The following is a 21,134-nucleotide window of genomic DNA, read 5'->3' as shown; positions in this document are numbered from 1 at the left end:
ACAACAATTGACAGTTGCCTCTGATTGAGAACCATACTAGGCTGAACTCAAAATCCAACATAGAAAAACAAACAGACTGCCCATGACCATACTAAAACAAAGATTAAATAACAATATAAAAATAATAATATTAGCTGTTCGAGAGAATTGGCTGTTCGAGAGAATTTAAAACATTTTTTGTTGTTGTAAGAAAATAGTATACGGGATTGATTTTAAGAAGTGTAGCTTAATTCATTTGATTAATATTATGATGTTTCTATTCCAAGAAAAACAAAACCCCCAGAGTATCCGTTAAGAAAATATGGCACTGTACAACGTGACCGGTCGGGAGTAGGCTACTGTACTAAGAGCAAAATAATCCTAACATTTACGCACCCTCATTTTTTTATTTTACCTTTATTTAACTAGGCAAGTCAGTTATTTTCAATGACGGCCTAGGAACAGTGGGTTAACTGCCTTGTTCAGGGGCAGAATGACAGATTTGTATTTTGTCAGTTCGGGGATTTGAACTTGCAACCATATCGGTTACTAATCCAACGCTCTAACCACTAGGCTACGCTGTAGTCTATCCAATACCCAAACGGAGATTCCGTGAAAATAAAATCAATACCAGTCCCCATTTTTGCCTCGGTGCTGAAACAGTTGACCACATTCCCATAGTAATTCGTTATGGATCCATAACGAAATAAACATCTGCATTACAATTAGAGGGTTAATAATACATTTATATATTTGTAGGGATGGATGCATTTTTTTGTTGGGGCAAATCTGGTTTTAGATGACTTAAAACAGTGCATTTGGTGGACTCGGTAAGATGGACTCACTGGTGGTTGAAGATGATGAGCGATCGGCAAAGGCGATCAACATCGCCAGAACATCGTCAGAAGACAGTTGAAGACCGGTCGGGAGTAGGCCTAGGCTACTATCAACTGCGAGTGAAGAGCAAAATACAAACCAAAAACCAAACCAAATAAAAATCTGATTGATTTATCAAGACCAGTCCCCATGCTCTGTCATTCTGTGATATTTATTCCCTGTTGTCCTGCTGATAGTTGAAATAAATATCTGCATTTTGAAAGAGTATTTTTACCATTATTTTATTAAGGAAAGCATAAATACTGTACAGTATGTGCTTTATCTGACATTTTGCGGTTGCATGAGGTTTGGAGATATAAATGTAGAGTACTTAATAATGTACATTGCAAGTTGGGGGGGGTTCACACCTACAGTAGCTGAGCTATTAGACTATTCTTTGTAAAGGTTGAAGAGTCTATTGTCCCATTTGAGAAATGTTGTTTGCAGAATTCACAGCCTGCTACGTTTGTTTTCTCGACCTGTTTTTACCATAAGCCCACCGCACCGAAACCATAAGCCCACCGCACCGAAACCATAAGCCCACTGCACCGAAACCATAAGCCCACCACCCGCCCCTGTGCAGCACCTCATGGGTCTCCCGGTCGCGGCCGGCACGGTATTGAACCAACATCTGTAGCAACACAGTTTGCACTGCGATGTAGTGTCTTAGACCGCTGCGCCGCTCGGGAGGCCCCTTCCACAAAGCTTTTAATGCTGATTAATTGTCTTGGATAAAGTATCAAAATACTAAAATACTACTTTAACAGGACTCTTACAGAATTTAATTTAAATGTTCATTTGATTTTTTGATCACAGAAACATTGAGAAAATATGTTAATTATATAAAGCAGCCCGTGAAATCATCTGCCAGAGAGCCGCCACAATCGGCCCGAGACCCAAGTGATACATTTGTGCCAGATAACTCCCACCGGAATCGGCCCGAGACCCAAGTGATACATTTGTGCCAGATAACTCCCACCGGAATCGGCCCGAGACCCAAGTGATACATTTGTGCCAGATAACTCCCACCGGAATCGGCCCGAGACCCAAGTGATACATTTGTGCCAGATAACTCCCACCGGAATCGGCCCGAGACCCAAGTGATACATTTGTGCCAGATAACTCCCACCGGAATCGGCCCGAGCCCAATCATCTTCAAGACACAGGCTGGACCCTATTTCAGAGGGGTGTTTTTGGAACCACATCATGTCTGCTGTCCTGCTAATAGCCCTTGTGAAAACATGTTTTCCAGGGCGGACAGAGAAGTTCCTTACTCCCTCCCCAACCTTCACTGCCTCTTCCATTCATTCCCATAGTAATTTATTATGGTTTGCATTGGAAATGAGGGCATAAACTGGGTCAAGACACCAGCAAAGTAAGTAGACCTTTACATAGTAGAAAAGGTTAAGTAAAAATAAGACCTACAACACTTTTAACAGCACATTACTCAACACTAGTGAGACTCATGTCGCCTACGGTAGGCCTACAGTATATATAAAAAAAAAATCGTTTCATCTCTACATGTAGGTGTCCTTATTTTAACCCGATCGAACTTGTTGCAACTAAAATGTAGTTGAAATAATCATCTGCACGTTTTCCTGGCATAAAACTCGTAACTTTTAAAGGAAGAACCACTGTACCTGTTCCCTGACACCCACTCCATTTTGTTCCTCACCCTCTTCAACTCCGCCAATGCTGCCTGACTTTCCAATGAAGTGGCTCTTCGCCAATAATTACATTTAGAGGATTGGAGGATTCTAAATTAATATCTAAGGGGTATTTTTTGTTATGGAAAATCTGATCTCTGAGAATATCTAAGGGGCTTTTATATCATTATAATGCAGGGTTAATAATAATAATAATAATAATAATCGCTTTGTTTAAAAAAAATAATGATACTGGAGATGATTTAATTTCAAATAACCGAAAGTGAGCGATTAATCTGAATAAAGGGAAAAAGCCATTTTGGAACATGTGGGTGAGTCATTCTTACTCATTTGTAAATAAAGCCAGTTTGTTATTGAGAATGATTTATTTCTGTTTTTAAAGGGAGAGAAACCAAAAGTCCACCGTGCCTATTTATTTTATTTTTTTAATTGTCAATCCACATGTCAAGTGATATTCCTCCATTGTATTACACAAGTTCTCACGTAACTCCAGGACCACCAACAGTTTGTCGTTCTTGTCTGATGCAGGACTCTAGTGCCAGAGGAGAGACTCTCAGACTGACAACACATCCATTAATCGCCACAGTTTAGACTACCACAGATAAATCAGCATTCTAACTCCCCCTTGTGGTAGTGTGATGCAATGACAGAATGCCACCATCTACCACAAACAGTCGCAGCATAAAACTCGTAACTTTTAAAGGAAGAACCACTGTACCTGTTCCCTGACACCCAAAAGTACTTGTTACAGTTTGAATGCTGGACTGGAAATGGTCCATTTCACACACATATCAACAGAACATCCCTGGTCATCCCTACTGCCTCTGATCTGGCAGACTCACTAAGCACAAATGTGTAATTTGTAAATGATGTGTGAGTGTTGGAGATAGCCCATAGCTATCTGTGAATTAAAAAAACAGGGAAAATGGTGCCGCCCGGCTTGCTGAGCTATCCAGCTAGCTAGCGCTATCTTAACTAGCTTCTCTCGGTTTGATGAAGTCAAGACAGGTACATACATGGTATGATAAATAACTCACAATAAGTTAGCGCAAGTCGACTTGGTTTCTATCTCTCCTCTCCATGCTCCCCTCGTCAACTTTGAGCTGATGCTCGGTTTGGAGACTTTCACACTCCCTGGTGCATTACAACTCTGGTTAATAAAGTAGCTCAAAATAACAACCTTTTTTCCCTCCTACCAACGTTACCACATTGTTGCGTTAGGTATTTGTTTTAATTGAAATGTTCACTTCATGATGATGATGATGATGATGATGATGATGATGATGATTGGGACAAGTTAGTTGTTGTTTTGTGATAACTGCACTGTGATTCGAATTTTGTGAGGAAAAATATTATATTGTTTATCGGTTAGGGATTTTGTCTTATTAACTAAGGAAACTCAATTTCGTTTGAATGTTTAAACGTTCACCACCCATAGTATACATACCTCAGCTAACTCCTCTTTGTCGGATTCAGCAACAGCAGCATCTTCTTCTTCTTTATTCTGTTGCTGATGTTCTGCCACTTCCTTCTCTTTAGGCGTCTCCCCCTCGATCCTGTACCACACAGAAAGAGACTTATCTCCCTCACCAACTTTAAACATCTGCTATCTGAGCAGCTAACCGATCGCTGCAGCTGTACATAGTCCATCTGTAAATAGCCCACCCAATTTACCTACCTCATCCCCATACTGTTTTTATTTATTTACTTTTCTGCTCTTTTGCGCACCAGTATCTCTACTTGCACATGATCATCTGATCATTTATCACTCCAGTGTTAATCTGCTAAATTGTAATTATTCACCTACCTCCTCATGCCTTTTGCACACAATGTATATAGACTTTTTTTCCTACTGTTTTATTGACTTGTTTATTGTTTACTCCATGTGTAACTGAGTTATTGTCTGTTCACACTGCTATGCTTTATCTTGGCCAGGTCGCAGTTGTAAATGAGAACTTGTTCTCAACCAGCCTACCTGGTTAAATAAAGGTGAAATAAAATAAATAAATAAAAATATATATCCTCAATCCTAAACCACACAGACATGCCAAAGTGAATTACCTTAAATTAGACAATAGCTATTTAACTGAAATAGCTATGAACACAAAAAAGCAATATTCCCATTCTCTGTTACCTGATGACTTTCTCTGATTTGTGTTCCTCAGGCTGCTTCTCTGACTCCTCGACAACAGCAACCTCAGACACTGGGAACCCTTCTTCTTCCTCTTTGTCTTCCTCCTCTACTACGCTCACCTCTTCTGCCACTACATTACCCTCCCCTTCTTCCACTGTGGATTCATTTCCTGTTTCCTCCTCCTCTGCATCCTGTTCCTTATAATCCACAGAGGACTTGCTTCGTAAGGACTTTCGTTTGGGTGTGGCTGGTGCAACTGTTTTTGTCCTGCTCCTCTTAGCTCTAGTTTCCACAACTGGAGGAACTTCCACAACCTCCTCAAGGCTCTCTGCTACCACTTCCTCTTGGCTTGTTGTTGTTGTGGCCTCTCCCTCAACAGCTTTGTCCTGGACTTTGTCTTCTACTTCCTCTGTTGTTTCATCTGGTTTTTCTGCCTCTTCCTCTTCAGGTGGTGAGATCTTCTCCTTTTCCTCAGCAAGTTTCTTAACTGCTGGCCGCACCTCGTTCACCGTCTCCTCCTCAGCCTCAACAGGTTTTGTGAGATGAGTGGATCTCGGTCGTCCTCTTCTTTTCTTTTCCTCCTTAGAGGGTTCTTTGGCTGTTTCTCCTTCATCTTCATTGGTTCCTGACAACTCCTTTGGAGCCTCCTCCTCAATCTCTGAGGCCACAGTTTTTTTCAAGTCCACCAGCACTGCAGTGGCTTTCTGAAGCTTGAGTGTCTGTGTTGTAATAGTTTCTGCAATCTCCTTTTCTTCTTCTACCTTTTCCTCTTCCTGAATTGTTTCTCCCTCCACCACCTTTTCTTCTGCAACACTCTCCTCTTCCACTGGTACAGTTTCAGCTACAGCTTCAGTTTCCGCTTCCTTCTCTTCCTCCACCTTTCCCTCCTCCTCTGTTCTTAGTTCCTCTGCCGCCCTTTCTTCCGCCACACTCTCCACTGTTGCAGCTGCTGCTTCATCCACTGCTTTCTCTACCTTTTCTTCCAAAGCTTCCTGAACACGTTTAGCCAACTCCCCTATCTTCTCCTCCTCTTCCTCAGGTTCTTTGCAGCCTTGTGTGGATTTGTGTCTGGGATGAGCAAGAGCAGAAAATTTGCCTCTCTCGCTCTTCAGAACTATGGTTCCCACTACCGGTGCATCTTCTTCTTCCTCAACTGGCTCTTCCTCCCCCTCCTTCTCTTCTTTAGGTTGTTTGCCTCTTTGTGTGTACTTGCGTGTCAGAGTCAGTGTAGCTGGAACACTTTTTCTTCCTCTCCTGAGGACTCTTGTTTCTACCACTGGAACCTTTTCTTCCACAGCTGGCTCTTTCTCTTCCTCCTCATGCTGTTTGTCTCTTTTTGTGTACTTGCGTTTTGGAGTCGGGGTAGCTGGAACACTTATTCTTCCTCTCCTCAGGACTCTTGTTTCTACCACTGGACCTGCATCTTCCTCATCAGGTGGTGAGATCTTCTCCTTTCCCTCAGCAGGTTTCTCAACCACTGGCTGCTCCTCGTTCACCGTCTCCTCAGCCTCAACAGGTTTTGTGAGATGAGTGGATCTTGGTCGTCCTCTTTTCTTTTCCTGCTTAGAGGGTTCTTTGGCTGTTTCTTTTTCGTCTTCATCGGTTCCTGACACCTTCTTTGGCGCCTCCTCCTCCACCTCCTCTATCTCCGGTGCCACATTTTCTACCTCCACTTGTGGTTGCAAGGTTTTCTTCAGGTCCACTAGTACCACAATGGCCTTCTGAAGCTTGAGTGTCTGTGTTGTAACAGTCTCTCCAATCTCCTCTCTAACCTCAGGTTCTACTGCTGTGTCCTCTGTGGCTGTGTGAACAACATCCTGTCAAAAACATTTTTAAAAGAGAGTGTGTCACTTAAGACTCTTTACTCAGGGACACTTGAAAAACAAAGACGGATTGTATTTGTACCTCAGCCAACTCCTCTGTGTCAGATTCAGCAACAACGTCTTTATTCTCTTGATGATGCTCTGCCACTGGCTTCTCTTTGGGAGTCTCCCCGTCTGCTTCAATATCCTCAATCCTAAACCACACAGACATGCCAAAGTGAAAGACCTTAGTTTAGGCAATAGTTACAATACCTTCAGAAAGTATTCACACTCCTTGACTTTTCCAACATGTTGATGTGTGACTCAATTTAAATTTGGTAACACTAACCTAACTGACTGTCACACCCGGATCCGTTTCACCTGTCTTTGTGATTGTCTTCACACCCTTCCAGGTGTCGCCCATCTTCTCCATTATCCCCTGTGTATTCATACCTGTGTTCTCTGTTTGTCTGTTGCCAGTTTGTCTTGTTTGTCAACCCAATCAGTGTTTGTGTCAGCTCTTGCCTTTCCCCAGTCTCTTATCTCGTCCTCCTGGTTTTTGACCATTGCCTGTCCTGACCCTGTACCCGCCCACCTGACCACTCTGCCTGACCTGACCCTGACCCTGACCCTGACCCTGAGCCTGCCTGCCTGCCTGCCATCCTGTAGCTTTGCCCCTGTTGCTGTAATAAACATTTTTACTTCGACACGGTCTGCCTCTGGGTCTTACCTTGATTCCTGATACTGACAGAGTGAAAAGAAAAAAGCAGGTACAGAATAAAAAATATTCTGTTTGCAACAAGGAACTAAAGTAATACTTAAAAGAATGTGGCAAAGCAATTCACTTTTTGTCTTCAACACAAAGTGTTATATTTGGGGCAAATCAAATACAACATATTACTACCACTCTGCATATTTTCAACCATAGTGGTGGCTGAATCATGTTGTGGGTATGTTATAATTGTTAAAGAACTGGGGAGTTTTTCAGGCTAAAATGAATGGGGCTAAGCACAGGCAAAATCCTAGAGGAAAACCTGGATTAGTCTACTTTCCACCAGATATTGGGAGATTAATTCACCTTTCAGCAGGACAATAACCTAAAACACAAGGCCAAATCTACAATGGAGTTGCTTACTAAGAAAAAAAATGTATGTTCTTGAGTGACCGAGTTACAGTTTTGACTTAAATCTGCTTGAAAATATATGGCAAGAATTGAAAATGGTTGTCTAGCAATGATCAATAACCAATTTGACAAAGCTTGAAGAATTTTTAAAACCACAATGTGCAAATATTGTACATCCAGGTGTGCAAACTTCTCAGAGACTTACCCAGAAAAAGACTCACAGCTGTAATCACTGCCAAAGGTGATTCCAACATGTATTGACTCAGGGGTGTAAATACTTATATAAATTAGATATTTCTGTATTTCACTTTCAATAAATGTGCTAAAATATCTAAAAACATGTATTCACTTTGTCATTATGGGGTATTATGTGTAGATGGGTAAGAAAAAATATATTTAATACATGTTGAACCTAGGCATAATATAACAAGTCAGCAGGTACGAATACTTTCTGAAACCACTGCATTTAACTTTTCATATGTTGTACTGTATTCCATAAACACTTGAAACAAATCAATATTCCCATTCTCTGTTACCTGATGACTTTCTCTGATTTGTGTTCCTCAGGCTGCTTCTCCGTCTCCTCAACAACAGCAACCTCAGCCACCGGGAACCCTTCTTCTTCCTCTTTGTCTTCCTCCTCTACTACGCTCACCTCTTCTGCCACTACATTATCCTCCCCTTCTTCCACTGTGGATTCATTTCCTGTTTCCTCCTCCTCTGCATCCTGTTCCTTATAATCCACAGAGGACTTGCTTCGTAAGGACTTTCGTTTGGGTGTGGCTGCTGTGACTGTTTTTGTCCTGCTTCTCATTGCTCTAGTTTCCACAACTTGAGGAACTTCCACAACCTCAAAGCTTTCCACTTCCTCTTCCTCTTCCTCTTGGCTTGTTGTTGTTGTTGTAGCCTTCTCTTCCTCTTGGCTTGTTGTTGCTGTTGTAGCCTTCTCTTCCTCTTGGCTTGTTGTTGTTGTTGTTGTAGCCTTCTCTTCCTCTTGGCTTGTTGTTGTTGTTGTTGTAGCCTTCTCTTCCTCTTGGCTTGTTGTTGTTGTTGTAGCCTTCTCTTCCTCTTGGCTTGTTGTTGTTGTTGTAGCCTTCTCTTCCTCTTGGCTTGTTGTTGTTGTAGCCTTCTCTTCCTCTTGGCTTGTTGTTGTTGTTGTAGCCTTCTCTTCCTCTTGGCTTGTTGTTGTTGTTGTTGTAGCCTTCTCTTCCTCTTGGCTTGTTGTTGTTGTTGTTGTAGCCTTCTCTTCCTCTTGGCTTGTTGTTGTTGTTGTTGTTGTAGCCTTCTCTTCCTCTTTGCTTGTTGTTGTTGTAGCCTTCTCTTCCTCAACAGCTTTTTCCTGGACTTCGTCGTCTACTTCCTCCTCTGTCATTTCATCTGTTTTTTCTGCCTCTTCCGCTTCAACAACAGTTGGGGTGGATTTGCATTTAGGTGTGGCATGGGCAGGAGGGGCAGATCTCCTTCCTCTTCTCAGAACTTTGGCTTCCACTAGAGCTGCCTCTACTTCTTCCTCAACCACCTCTTCCTCCTTCTCCTCTTCCACAGGTTGTTTGACTCTTCTTGTGTACTTGCGTTTTGGAGTCGGGGTAGCTGGTACACTTTTTATTCCTCTCCGAAGGACTCTTGTTTCTACCACTGGAGCTACCACTTCCTTTTCAGGTGGTGAGATCTTCTCCTTTACCTCAGCAGGTTTCTCAACTGCTGGCTGCTCTTCATTCACTGTCGTCTCCTCAACAGGTTTTGTGAGGCTTCTTTTCTTTTCCTCCTTAGAGGGTTCTTCGGCTGTTTCTTCATCGATTTCTGCCACCTCCTTTGGAGTCTCCTCCTCCACCTCCTCTATCTCTGAGGCCACATTTTCTACCTCCACTTGTGGTTGCAAGGTTTCTTTCAGGTCCACCAGCAACACAGCGTCTTTCTGAATCTGAAGTGTCCGTGTTGTAACAGTCTCTCCAATCTCCTCTCCAAGCTCAGGCTCTACTGCTGTGTCCCGCATGGCCGTGTCAATGACATCCTGTCAAAAAACATTTTTAAAAGAGAGTGTGTCACTTAAGACTCTTTACTCAGGGACACTTGAAAAACAAAGACGAATTGTATTTGTACCTCAGCTAACTCCTCTGTGTCAGATTCAGCAACAACGTCTTTATTCTCTTGATGATGCTCTGCCACTGGCTTCTCTTTGGGAGTCTCCCCGTCTGCTTCAATATCCTCAATCCTAAACCACACAGACATGCCAAAGTGAGTTGCCTTCATTTAGGCAATGTCTATTTAACTGTTCATGTGTTTTACTGTATTCCATGAACATTTGAACCCAAGCAATATTCACATTCTCTGCTACCTGAGGACTTTCTCTGATTTGCTTTCCTCTAAGATCTTCTTGCGTTTGAGGCCGCTGCTCCTTCCTCTGGTTGTAACCGGCATTTCTTCATTCTCTGAAAACATTCAACACAAATTGGCATTAGGAAGAGAAGTCTATTGTTAGATGTTGTATGTTATCGTGAAAGATCCAGTAAATGAATCAACCAATACTTGCCTTTTGGCACCCTGACCAGTGTAACTTCCTCCTATGAACAGAGAAATGTGATTGTAGACCATATGTGTTAAGAGTGAATAAGATATCATTTTATGAAAGAAAAACATAATTCCATTGTACACATTGATGTAGTGGTACAAAAAAATATATATGTGGGTTAACTCGGATCGCCGGACGCAGTAGAAAATGTATACCCCCTATAACTTTCAATGCACTTCTTCCCCAAAAGGTGGGTAAACTGAGTTTACCATGCGTTTACCCTCCACTACACTAATTGATTGTACATAACTAAATAATACAATACAAAAATTCATACTGAACAAAATACAGAATATAGCACAATATATATATATTTTTAAGGTAAGGATGCCACCCAGTTTGCTCACTATCGCCTTATCTTTGATAAACACTGATATTAAACTGTTTTTTTTTTGTCGTCCCATCTCGAGATTTAATTACCGAAAATTGGTCCACACGGACCCAAGCGAGTTTTTAAAAAGTGTTTATCCTTGGATAACCTCTGACTATTACATATCTTAGATGCTTCATCAGAAACAACAACTGTATTATCTCTCAATGCTTTTTGATAGACTAGAATAGACATATCTCTTGTCTGTCTTGGAACATATGAGTATTGGTTCCAATTTGATTAGTATGATTAGAATTCTATATGTCAATCCCTCAGCCATGGTTATAACAAGCAATATCTACTCTGCTCTGTTCAGAACCACTAGAAGCAGCAGAAAAGGCGATCCAATTTCACCTTTGCTATTCTTATTATCCCCATGCCAAGGCAATTCCTCAATCAAAGGAAATAACACCAATGTACAGATCACATCATCTCATTATACGCAGACAATATTTGACTATATCTCTACTGGTGCAGGGTGCTATACCATATTTGACTATATCTCTACTGATGCAGGATGCTATACCATATTTGACTATATCTCTACTGATGCAGGATGCTATACCATATTTGACTATATCTCTACTGATGCAGGATGCTATACCATATTTGACTATATCTCTACTGGTGCAGGGTGCTATATCGTATTTGACTATATCTCTACTGGTGCAGGATGCTATACGGTAATTGACTATATCTCTACTAGCGCAGGGTGCTATACGGTAATTGACTATATCTCTACTGGTGCAGGATGCTATACGGTAATTGACTATATCTCTACTGGTGCAGGATGCTATACGGTAATTGACTATATCTCTACTGGTGCAGCATGCTATACGGTAATTGACTATATCTCTACTGGTGCAGCATGCTATACGGTAATTGACTATATCTCTACTGGTGCAGGACGCTACACCGTATTTGACTATATGCCAGTGTTGAGGTATGGAAATGTTGTTTTTACTCTACCTTCTATAACGGTATTTGAATGTTTGGTTTGTTAAATGTGATACACAACTATGACGCGTATAATGTCATGTTTTTATACTTTACTCCATTTGCTACTTGAGTCATCTCTCTCCCTCTTGCTGCCGCATGCCTACTACAAACCACAGCAAGCCCTGCCTCCTGTCACTCAAGGGGAGAGAAGTTGTTCGACCACAGAGTCACGAGTACCTTCTTGCCGTTCACTCTGCATGGTCAGATGGATGCAACGATGCTGTCACGCCTGCTCCCACTCCCCCCCCCAGCGCTCAAGGGCACCAGGCTGCCCTGCATTACGCACTCCTGCCACCATCATTACGCACACCTGCCTTCCCTCGTCATGCCCATCAGCAAATTATTGGACTCACCTGGACTCAATCACCTGTTTATTACCTCCCCTATGTGTCAGTTCCCCATCACCTGTTTATTACCTCCCCTATGTGTCAGTTCCCCATCACCTGTTTATTACCTCCCCTATGTGTCAGTTCCCCATCACCTGTTTATTACCTCCCCTATGTGTCAGTTCCCCATCACCTCTCCTAGATGTGTCAGTTCCTCATCACCTCTCCTAGATGTGTCAGTTCCTCATCACCTCTCCTAGATGTGTCAGTTCCTCATCACCTCTCCTAGATGTGTCAGTTCCTCATCACCTCTCCTAGATGTGTCAGTTCCTCATCACCTCTCCTAGATGTGTCAGTTCCTCATCACCTCTCCTAGATGTGTCAGTTCCTCATCACCTCTCCTAGATGTGTCAGTTCCTCATCACCTCTCCTAGATGTGTCAGTTCCCCAGCTCTGTTCTCCACTGCTGTACTGATTGTCTTACGTCTGTATTTTACCCAGTTTTGACGCTGTTCCTGTCCTGTTTTCATGTCTGTTCCGATTAAACGTAGACTCCCTGTACCTGCTTCTCTTCTGCAGTGTCATTCCTTACAGATGCTAGTTTGTCTTTTCTTTATTTTCGTTGTCCTGTCAAAAAACAATGTATTCTATGTGCTTCAATAGAATTAGAACAATCATTCTATTTTCATGATTCCAACAGTAAAATACTGTAAAATATTGTGATATATGATATGTCCATATCGCCCAGCCCTAATCTCTTTCTTCAAATCAATTGAATCCGACCTCAGTAGATGGAATAATATCCCAGTTTCTTTAACCGGCAGAATATCTATTGTCAAAATGAATATATTGCCACGACTGAATTTCTGTAGTTCAACGCTTCCCATTGCTCCCCCTTCTGGCTATCGGGATAAAATTCATAGTGCGGTTTAAAAAATGTAAATGACAAGGTAAACGATCCCGGATAAAATGAACACATTTACAAAGAGGGAAAGATGTACAGTAGGAGAACTATCGTCCACCAAACTTTTAATTGTATTTCCAGTCACACTTTTGGATCCCCCCCAATGGTCCTTTACCAATATCATGAACAATAACTATTTGAGAACATTCCAAGATTTGAAAGATACATACACATTACCAGGCAACTTATTTTGTTCTCTATTTACAACTTAGGTCAGCTATGCTGTCTCTTTGGAAACCCAACTACCAAACCATCCAAAGCTGGGCTTTACAAATAAACTATCTGGGCTCCCCAAAGGACTGATCACTATAATATATAAACAACTTTTGTATTTGCTCATATTCTGAGATTAAAACAACATGGTCCACATATCTAATTGAATCTGAATAACCCTTCAACTGGAACATAATCTGGAAAAACATGACCTTGGCATCTCGTAATCCAAACCATCAACATATACATTTTAAATTTGCTCACAGGCTGTAATTAACACCAAGGAAACGTTTTATGATGAAATTGGCCCCAACTCCCACTGTTCACTGTGTCCCCTACATCAGGAAGGCACATTCCTTCATATGATGAGATAGTACCCAGCAGTTAAATGCTTCTGGGGCAAAGGTACAAAATTCATTTAGAAATGCATTGAGTTTAGGCCTCCCGAGTGGTGCAGCGGTCTAAGGCACTGCAGTGCTTGAGGCGTCACTACAGACTGGGGTTTGATCCCTGGTCTGTTGTGAGCAGTTCATGATCCTAGGGTAGCAACACATACATTATGTGATTTCAATCTGGCTTTCTCCTTTCTGTTTTGTTTTATACTGTTCAATCCAACTTCAAACAGAAAAAAGACGGATTTTCATGAATTTCTGCATTTCATACACTTTTGGTTATCATTTCCACACTGTGCTACACAAGGCTGCATGATATGGGCAAACGAATACAGGCCTAGGTCATTGTGAACTGTTGGAATCATGGAAATAGAGTGATTATTCTAATTCTATAGTTTGAATATAGTGGGCAGCACCTTGAATACATTGTTGTTTGACATGACAATGAATGAATTAGCCAATTATTGACATGGTAGGAACCAAATTTTTGGTCTGTGTTTCCACATGACCGTAATTAGATGTTGCATTACATGTTTTCTTACCTCATGTAGCTAGCTAACATGTTCATGCTTTGCCTATTTCTCTTTGACTTAGAAGACACTGTTGTATAAACAAAATACTTATCTATGCCTACACCAGCGTTGGTACAAGGCTGTATTAGATAGCTGTGTTTGCTTAGACTCTAAGTACATTTAGCAAGCCAGCTAATTAGCATTAGGCTAACAATATTTATTTTAGACACAACTTGCTAATAAAAGACAAACTAGCAGTAAAAAAATAAAAATTAATAGTGTAATTATAGAACACATGTCACCAACATCTTGTTGCATCTATCCGACCATGCATACTGACTGCGCTGCGGAGTGAACTGCAAGGAGGTGCTTGTGACTCCATGGTTGAGCAACTGTTCTCTCCTTGAGGGGCAGGGGGCAGGGCATGGTGTGGGAAGTGGCGTGCAGCAGGAGAAAGACGACTCAAGTAGCAAAACGGAGTAAACTACAAAAACTGACATTACACATGCTGGAGTTGCATATCACATTTAACAAACTAAACATTGAAATAATATTATAGGAGTTAAAATGAAAACCCAAAACGCTCCGTGCATCAATACCGATATAAAGTAAAACGGTATACCGCCCCATCCCTACTTATTTACTTTAAATCTATTGTTAGATTCATAAAACATACCACAATTTCAACGGTGTACTCCATGGCTTCCTGTTCCTGTAAGTGTGAAGTCACTTCCTCCATAACCACCTCGTTTTCAACCACGTCACGGTTCACTACAGAGTGCTCCGTAAAAGACAGGTTCTTGGATAAGGCTGAGGGAAGAAATTCCATTGTTTTGTTGAGAATTGTCTATGTTTAAGGCATATAATGAGGAGTCAATCTAGCCACCTAAATACAGAAATCAAGACACTTAGGGGACGTGCACATCTTCCATTTAAAATCTGTGATAAACATACTGCTCATGGCCATGGCCTGGATCTTGTTGGCTATGTTGGTCCTCTGGCTGGGTCCTCCAACACTCTCCACTTCCCACAGTAGGTCTCTGTGGGCTGGGTACAGGCTCAGATACTTCCCACACACTGGAGAACAATACAGAGCAGTTGTTAGGAAAGTGGACTTGTATTGTAGGCTGATGGCCGCAAGTTAGAGAAGTCTGGGAATTCTGGGAAGTTAGGGAAGTCTGGGAAGTCTGGGAAGTCTGGGACGTTAGGGAAGTCTGGGACGTTAGGGAAGTCTGGGAAGTTAAGGGAAGTCTGGGAAGTTAAGGGAAGTCTGGGAAGTTAAGGGAAGTCTGGGAAGTTAAGGGAAGTCTGGGACGTTAGGGAAGTCTGGGAAGTCTGGGAAGTCTGGGAAGTCAGGGAAGTGTGGGAAGTCAGGGAAGTGTGGGAAGTCAGGGAAGTGTGGGACGTTAGGGAAGTCTGGGACATCAGGGAAGTCAGGGACGTTAGGGAAGTCTGGGACGTTAGGGAAGTCTGGGACGTTAGGGAAGTCTGGGAAGTTAGGGAAGTATGGGAAGTCTGGAAAGTTAGGGAAGTCTGGGACGTTTTGAGATCTCTCAAAAACCCTTGTATTTCTCTGTGTGAACAACTAGTATAAAATGTTGATGATTACCTTTGTACATAGCTTTTGAAAGGGGGTATCTCAACCCAAGGTATTCCTCTTTGAAACTGTCAACAAAGTTCTCCAGCATCTGGAGACCCAGACCGTTGCCACGGTGACACTTCCTGACGAATATGGAATCCATGACAGGAATGTGATAGCATTGGGTTACGAAGGAACTGCACAAGCTGCCTATAGGGAAAACAAATGGAGATGACATGTCAAGATAGCCAGACATACAGTATGTATAGAAGTACAGCCAGCATACATACAGTCGGTGGTATTGTTACAGTTATCCTGTGTGTGTACTTCTTTTCTCTCCTTATCCCCTCCTCACAGGTGGCAATCATCATTCCCTAATCAGTCACCAATCAGTCGCTAATCAGAAGACACACCTCCTATTTCATTACCCTATCACATTCCCTTTCCCTTGGTTTAAAAACCCTGTCAGTTGTTTTCACTAAAGCTCAACCTCTCTGTCATGCAATCGCTCTGTAAATTTCACTTTTGTTTGAGCACCTGCATATGACTTTGTCCCCACCTGTGAGTATTGTTGTTTGTTTGCTGGTGGGAAAACGGGGAACCAAGACAAGTTGAACATGGGCATACACTACCCGTAGGACTACTTTGTCTAAGAACACCAGGTAGAACTGGCTGGCCCACCCACTATTTTTGGTTAGTTAGTTAGCTGTAGGCTAGTCTAGCTTAGGGGTGTTTTTGGATATTTGTTTCTTTCATTGGGTCCGGCTCAGCACCTTCCTGCCCCCCACTTACCGCGTGTTTTCAAATAAACCCTGAGTGTTTGACGGTAATTAAGTTGTCTGTGGGTTGTTGTTTTTTTCCGCACTGTTACTTTGTCACTATTACACTTTGCATGAGTTATGTTATGGGTCTTGTTACCCCCCCCCCCCCAGACTGCTGGGCCAAAGGGATTCGTATCTGGTATAGTGTGGGTTTTTTTTAGGTGAGGGGGTCCTTTTAATTCAATTTTGTCAGTTCTCAATCTCAGGTTGTACCGACAGATGTAACCTATTGAATATCGTTCTAGAATAGGTCTAGGCATAAAATGCATCCTCCAATTGCAACCGCTTTCTATTCCCACACTGATTGCCAGCAGAAAATGTTATTTTTTAACACCCTCAAACACCAAGTTAGGCATACCTCATTTCAAAATAGGCCGTCATCACTGTTGTGTTTTTACCTGTGAAAATTATTCCCTTTTCTTGTAGGTCTATTCAAAACAGGCCACACAGGCCTGATTAGTGTGGCACACTATTGAGGTTTGGCCACATGAGTGTTATTATGTAGTTCTGTTATTGAAAATAGGCCAACTAATGAATCATTGTGATCTTGTGAGATATTGATTCGGCTTTGAACTTTACTAAAGGAGCACCATTGTGAGATGTGATAATCTTCTATTTGTAATAATACCAGTAAGTGATGAGTGACTATTAAACGTAGGCAGCAGATCTTGTTGAGGGTTATTTTAAGCGCCCTTTAAATGGTGGTTAAAGGACAACACCATTAACCAAGTGTCCTGTCCCAGAATGCAGTGTGGGTGTCACGCCTTGTCTTAGTATTTTGTGTTTTTGTTAATTATTTGGTCAGGCCAGGGTGTGACATGGGTTTATTTTGTTGTATTTCGTATTGTGGTTTTTTAGTTATTGGGATTGCGGCTGAGTAGGGGTGTTGCATAGGCTTGGCTGCCTGAGGCGGTTCTCAATCAGTCAGGTGATTGTCGTTGTCTCTGATTGGAAACAGTATTTAGGTAGCCGGGGTTTCACTGTGTATTTCATGGGTGATTGTTCCTGTCTCTGTGTAGTGTTCACCAGATAGGCTGTAATTGGGTTTCACGTTCAGTTTGTTGTTTTTGTATTTGTATAGTATTTTCATGTATCGCTTTTTTCATTGAAGACATGAGTAACCACCACGCTGCATTTCGGTCCGACTCTTTCGACAAACGAAGAACGCCGTGACAGTGGGTCACATTGTTCTGGGTTCCACTGCACAAGAGGGGGTCCATGGAGTTTTAAAAACATCAAGGCAGACACATGGTGAATTTGGATCCTAGATCTCGTTGGTGTGATAAGGTTCATGCAGGGAATCAGTTTGTCTGCGTACGCTATAGAGTGGGGTACGTTTCTGTAAGCCAAGCACTCAGAGTAGGGCAAGTGATCTCTAAGTCCATAACAAATGGTTTTTGAAGACATTCTAGCATAGATATTTACAGTATTTAGTAGGCCATTCTATCGTTTTGATTGCATTTGAGTGGTAATGAAATGTAATTTATTTAGAATTGATCAGAGCACATTTTCCAGAAATATCTCTACCAGCTCCATGTATGTAGCGCAGTTCCCGCGGGCTACAGCAGCACTACAGCCCTGCATGCAGTACGTACGTAGCCAATGTTCACTTCTCATAGATTACTGCACCTGTACATAGCCCACCTATAATTTAGCCCAATCAACTACCTCTTTCCCAACTGTATTTTAATTTTAATGTTCCTAGACCAGTTAACCCACTGTCCCTATTTTTATTTCTACTTTGCACATTCTTCCATTGCAAATCTACCATTCCAGTGTTTTACCTGCTATATTGTATTTACTTTGCCACCATGGCCTTTTTTGCCTTTACCTCCCTTCTCACCTAATTTGCTCACATTGTATGTATATAGACTTGTTTATACTGTATTATTGACTGTGTTTGTTTTACTCCATGTGTAACTCTGTCGTTGTATCTGTCGAACTGCTTTGCTTTATCTTGGCCAGGTCGCAATTGTAAATGAGAACTTGTTCTCAACTTGCCTACCTGGTTAAATAAAGGTGAAATAAAAAATAGATATTTCTGTGAGTTAAGCATTATCTGTGTTATACAACGCACACATGATCTTCAGTTTCTGAAAAATTAATTATTAACGGTCAACCATAGTTATGGTGCTGTTAAATAAACGAACACTTAAAAGCACAACCTCAGTGCTACCATGTAATATCGCATAAGTGATGAGGATTCTAGCCTAAGATGGGTGCCATGCATCACCCATCACCCACTTAGTGGAGGTGGATGATGGTTCGTTACTCACAACAATAAAAGCTGTTTCGTACCTGAAGGTTTGACTGAGTAGAAGCCGACAGCCTGTCCGTCTTTCCAAAGGATCTTGGCGTAGTCGTTCTCTCCGTGGCAGAGGAAAGGCAGTTCACCTGAACTAATCTCCTTGGCTCTGTACACCACACGGTTCAAAACGTACAGAACTATCCGCTCCCCTATGGTCTCCACCTGAAGATAAACATGTCAACCATGTCAACACCACTAAGTGTCTCTTAATCCACTGACCCATACGGTCACATTCTCCAATAAGATATGATCAAATAAACCCACAATTTTATTTTTGGGCTATCTTGGATGAATCTTATTTTCAAACTATTTAACTTTTATAATTGTGTAACTTTTACAACAATAGTGAAAACTGATGCACGTGCTATTTTGTATATCTCTACAACCGGGTCGTCTAATTCCAACAAACAGCAGTTATTTTGTTTTCAAAGGAGAGGCAACTAATCATACCTCCACAGCTCCATCTTTGGCAGAGTTGGCTGTTTTTAAGATATTCTCCAATGACCACCATTGATCCAACAGGTACAGCCCCACCGCTAAGAGAAAATACACAAACCGTAGATAAATACGACATATCAACTATATATAAACTCCTTTTAAACTTTTGGGGAGGCAGGTAGCCTAGTGGTTAGAGGGTTGGGCCTGTAACCGAAAGGTTGCTAGTTCAAATCCTGGAGCTAACAAGCTAAAAATATTTTGTTCTGCCCCTGAGCAGGCAGTTAACCCACTGTTCCTAGACCAGTTAACCCACTGTTCCTAGACCAGTTAACCCACTGTTCCTAGACCAGTTAACCCACTGTTTCTAGACCAGTTAACCTGCTGTTCCTAGGCCAGTTAACCCACTGTTTCTAGGCCAGTTAACCCGCTGTTCCTAGGCCAGTTAACCCGCTGTTCCTAGGGCAGTTAACCCGCTGTTCCTAGGGCAGTTAACCCGCTGTTTCTAGGGCAGTTAACCCGCTGTTTCTAGGGCAGTTAACCCGCTGTTCCTAGGGCAGTTAACCCGCTGTTCCTAGGGCAGTTAACCCGCTGTTCCTAGGCCAGTTAACCCGCTGTTCCTAGGCCAGTTAACCCGCTGTTCCTAGGCCAGTTAACCCGCTGTTCCTAGGCCAGTTAACCCGCTGTTCCTAGGCCAGTTAACCCGCTGTTCCTAGGCCAGTTAACCCGCTGTTCCTAGGCCAGTTAACCCGCTGTTCCTAGGCCAGTTAACCCACTGTTCCTAGGCCAGTTAACCCACTGTTCCTAGGCCAGTTAACCCGCTGTTCCTAGGCCAGTTAACCCGCTGTTCCTAGGCCAGTTAACCCGCTGTTCCTAGGCCAGTTAACCCGCTGTTCCTAGGCCAGTTAACCCACTGTTCCTAGGCCAGTTAACCCACTGTTCCTAGGCCAGTTAACCCACTGTTCCTAGGCCAGTTAACCCACTGTTCCTAGGCCAGTTAACCCACTGTTCCTAGGCCAGTTAACCACTGTTCCTAGGCCAGTTAACCCACTGTTCCTAGGCCGTCAAAGAAAATACTAATTTGTTCTTAACTGACTTGCCTAGTTAATTATTCAATTTGGTAAATACATTTAGGTCCACAATTATTTGCACCCTTGATAAAGATGTGCAAAAGTGTGTAAATTGTAAAAATGAAAAAAAAATGTATATCATTATTTGTCCTAACGCAATTGCTCAGAAAAAGAGGTTGGATGAGGTTGGAGAACACATTGGGAGGGATCTTATACCTTGATATCCTTTGTCTGTGCTTATGGACTGCCCTCTTCAATTCAAACCACAGATTTTCAATGAGGTTCAAGTCCAGAGACTGAGATGGACAAATGTTGATTTTTTTGTGGTCAATTAACCATTTATTTGTGGATTTTGATGTGTTGCTTAGGATTATTGTATTGCTGGAAGATCCACTTGCTGCCAAGTTTCAGCCTCCTGGCAGAGGCAAACATGTTTTTGGATAAAATATCCTGGCACTGGGTAAAGTTCAACAAGGGCCCCAGGACCAGTGGAAGCCCCATAACATCAAAGATCCACCACCATATTAAACGGTAGGTATGGGGTTATTTTCTGCCTTCGCATCCTTCTTTCAACATGAAACCCATCACTGGTGTGCATTGCCGAAGAGCTCTTTCCATGTCATCTGACCATAGCGATGGTTCCAATCCCATTGCCGTTTAGCAAACACCCAAGGCGTTTACATTTTGTTGCATGATAGGAAAATAGCGCTATTTGGCCACACACCAGTGGTGGGTTTGGCGTTGAAAGAAGAATGTGATAAGCATAAAATGTCTCCGTACCTACTGTTTAATATGGTGGTGGATCTTTGATGTTATGGGCCTATTTTGCTCAGTATTTTTGCTCCTCCTTATTCATCAAGGGTGCCAATAATTTTGAACGTGTGTGTGTGTGTGTGTGTGTGTGTATATATATATATATATATATATATATGGCATGTTGTTCCTGAAGACACAAAACATAGATTGGGTAATTACACAATTATTTGTTAGGAGAG

General features: G+C 42.1%; 2 protein-coding genes across 2 annotated transcripts in view; both read right to left on the bottom strand.

Moving 5' to 3' along the window:
- LOC124036622 (titin-like) overlaps window positions 1–8,551 on the bottom strand; it is a 44,890-nt gene extending 36,339 nt beyond the window's left edge. The window contains 4 exon segments of the mRNA XM_046351433.1: window positions 3,970–4,078; window positions 4,657–6,473; window positions 6,562–6,673; window positions 8,118–8,551. Of these exon segments, the coding sequence (XP_046207389.1) occupies window positions 3,970–4,078; window positions 4,657–6,473; window positions 6,562–6,673; window positions 8,118–8,395 (2,316 nt within the window). The 5' untranslated portion in view covers window positions 8,396–8,551.
- Window positions 8,552–8,779: 228 nt separating this feature from the next.
- The window catches only part of LOC124035299 (soluble lamin-associated protein of 75 kDa-like), a gene marked incomplete at its 3' end in the record, with an annotated part of 40,653 nt that continues 28,298 nt past the window's right edge, over window positions 8,780–21,134 (bottom strand). The window contains exons 4-12 of the mRNA XM_046348760.1: window positions 19,085–19,170; window positions 18,625–18,796; window positions 15,536–15,715; window positions 14,881–15,003; window positions 14,603–14,736; window positions 10,112–10,142; window positions 9,917–10,010; window positions 9,682–9,793; window positions 8,780–9,592 (exon numbers count right to left, since the gene is read on the bottom strand). Of these exons, the coding sequence (XP_046204716.1) occupies window positions 8,780–9,592; window positions 9,682–9,793; window positions 9,917–10,010; window positions 10,112–10,142; window positions 14,603–14,736; window positions 14,881–15,003; window positions 15,536–15,715; window positions 18,625–18,796; window positions 19,085–19,170 (1,745 nt within the window). The remainder of the gene's footprint in view (window positions 9,593–9,681; window positions 9,794–9,916; window positions 10,011–10,111; window positions 10,143–14,602; window positions 14,737–14,880; window positions 15,004–15,535; window positions 15,716–18,624; window positions 18,797–19,084; window positions 19,171–21,134) is intronic.

The sequence above is a fragment of the Oncorhynchus gorbuscha genome, linkage group LG05, assembly GCF_021184085.1.
Source record: "Oncorhynchus gorbuscha isolate QuinsamMale2020 ecotype Even-year linkage group LG05, OgorEven_v1.0, whole genome shotgun sequence".
Taxonomy (NCBI): Eukaryota; Metazoa; Chordata; class Actinopteri; order Salmoniformes; family Salmonidae; genus Oncorhynchus; species Oncorhynchus gorbuscha.
The sequence above is the reverse complement of the archived record's forward strand: the minus strand, read 5'-3'. Positions and strand labels throughout refer to the sequence as shown.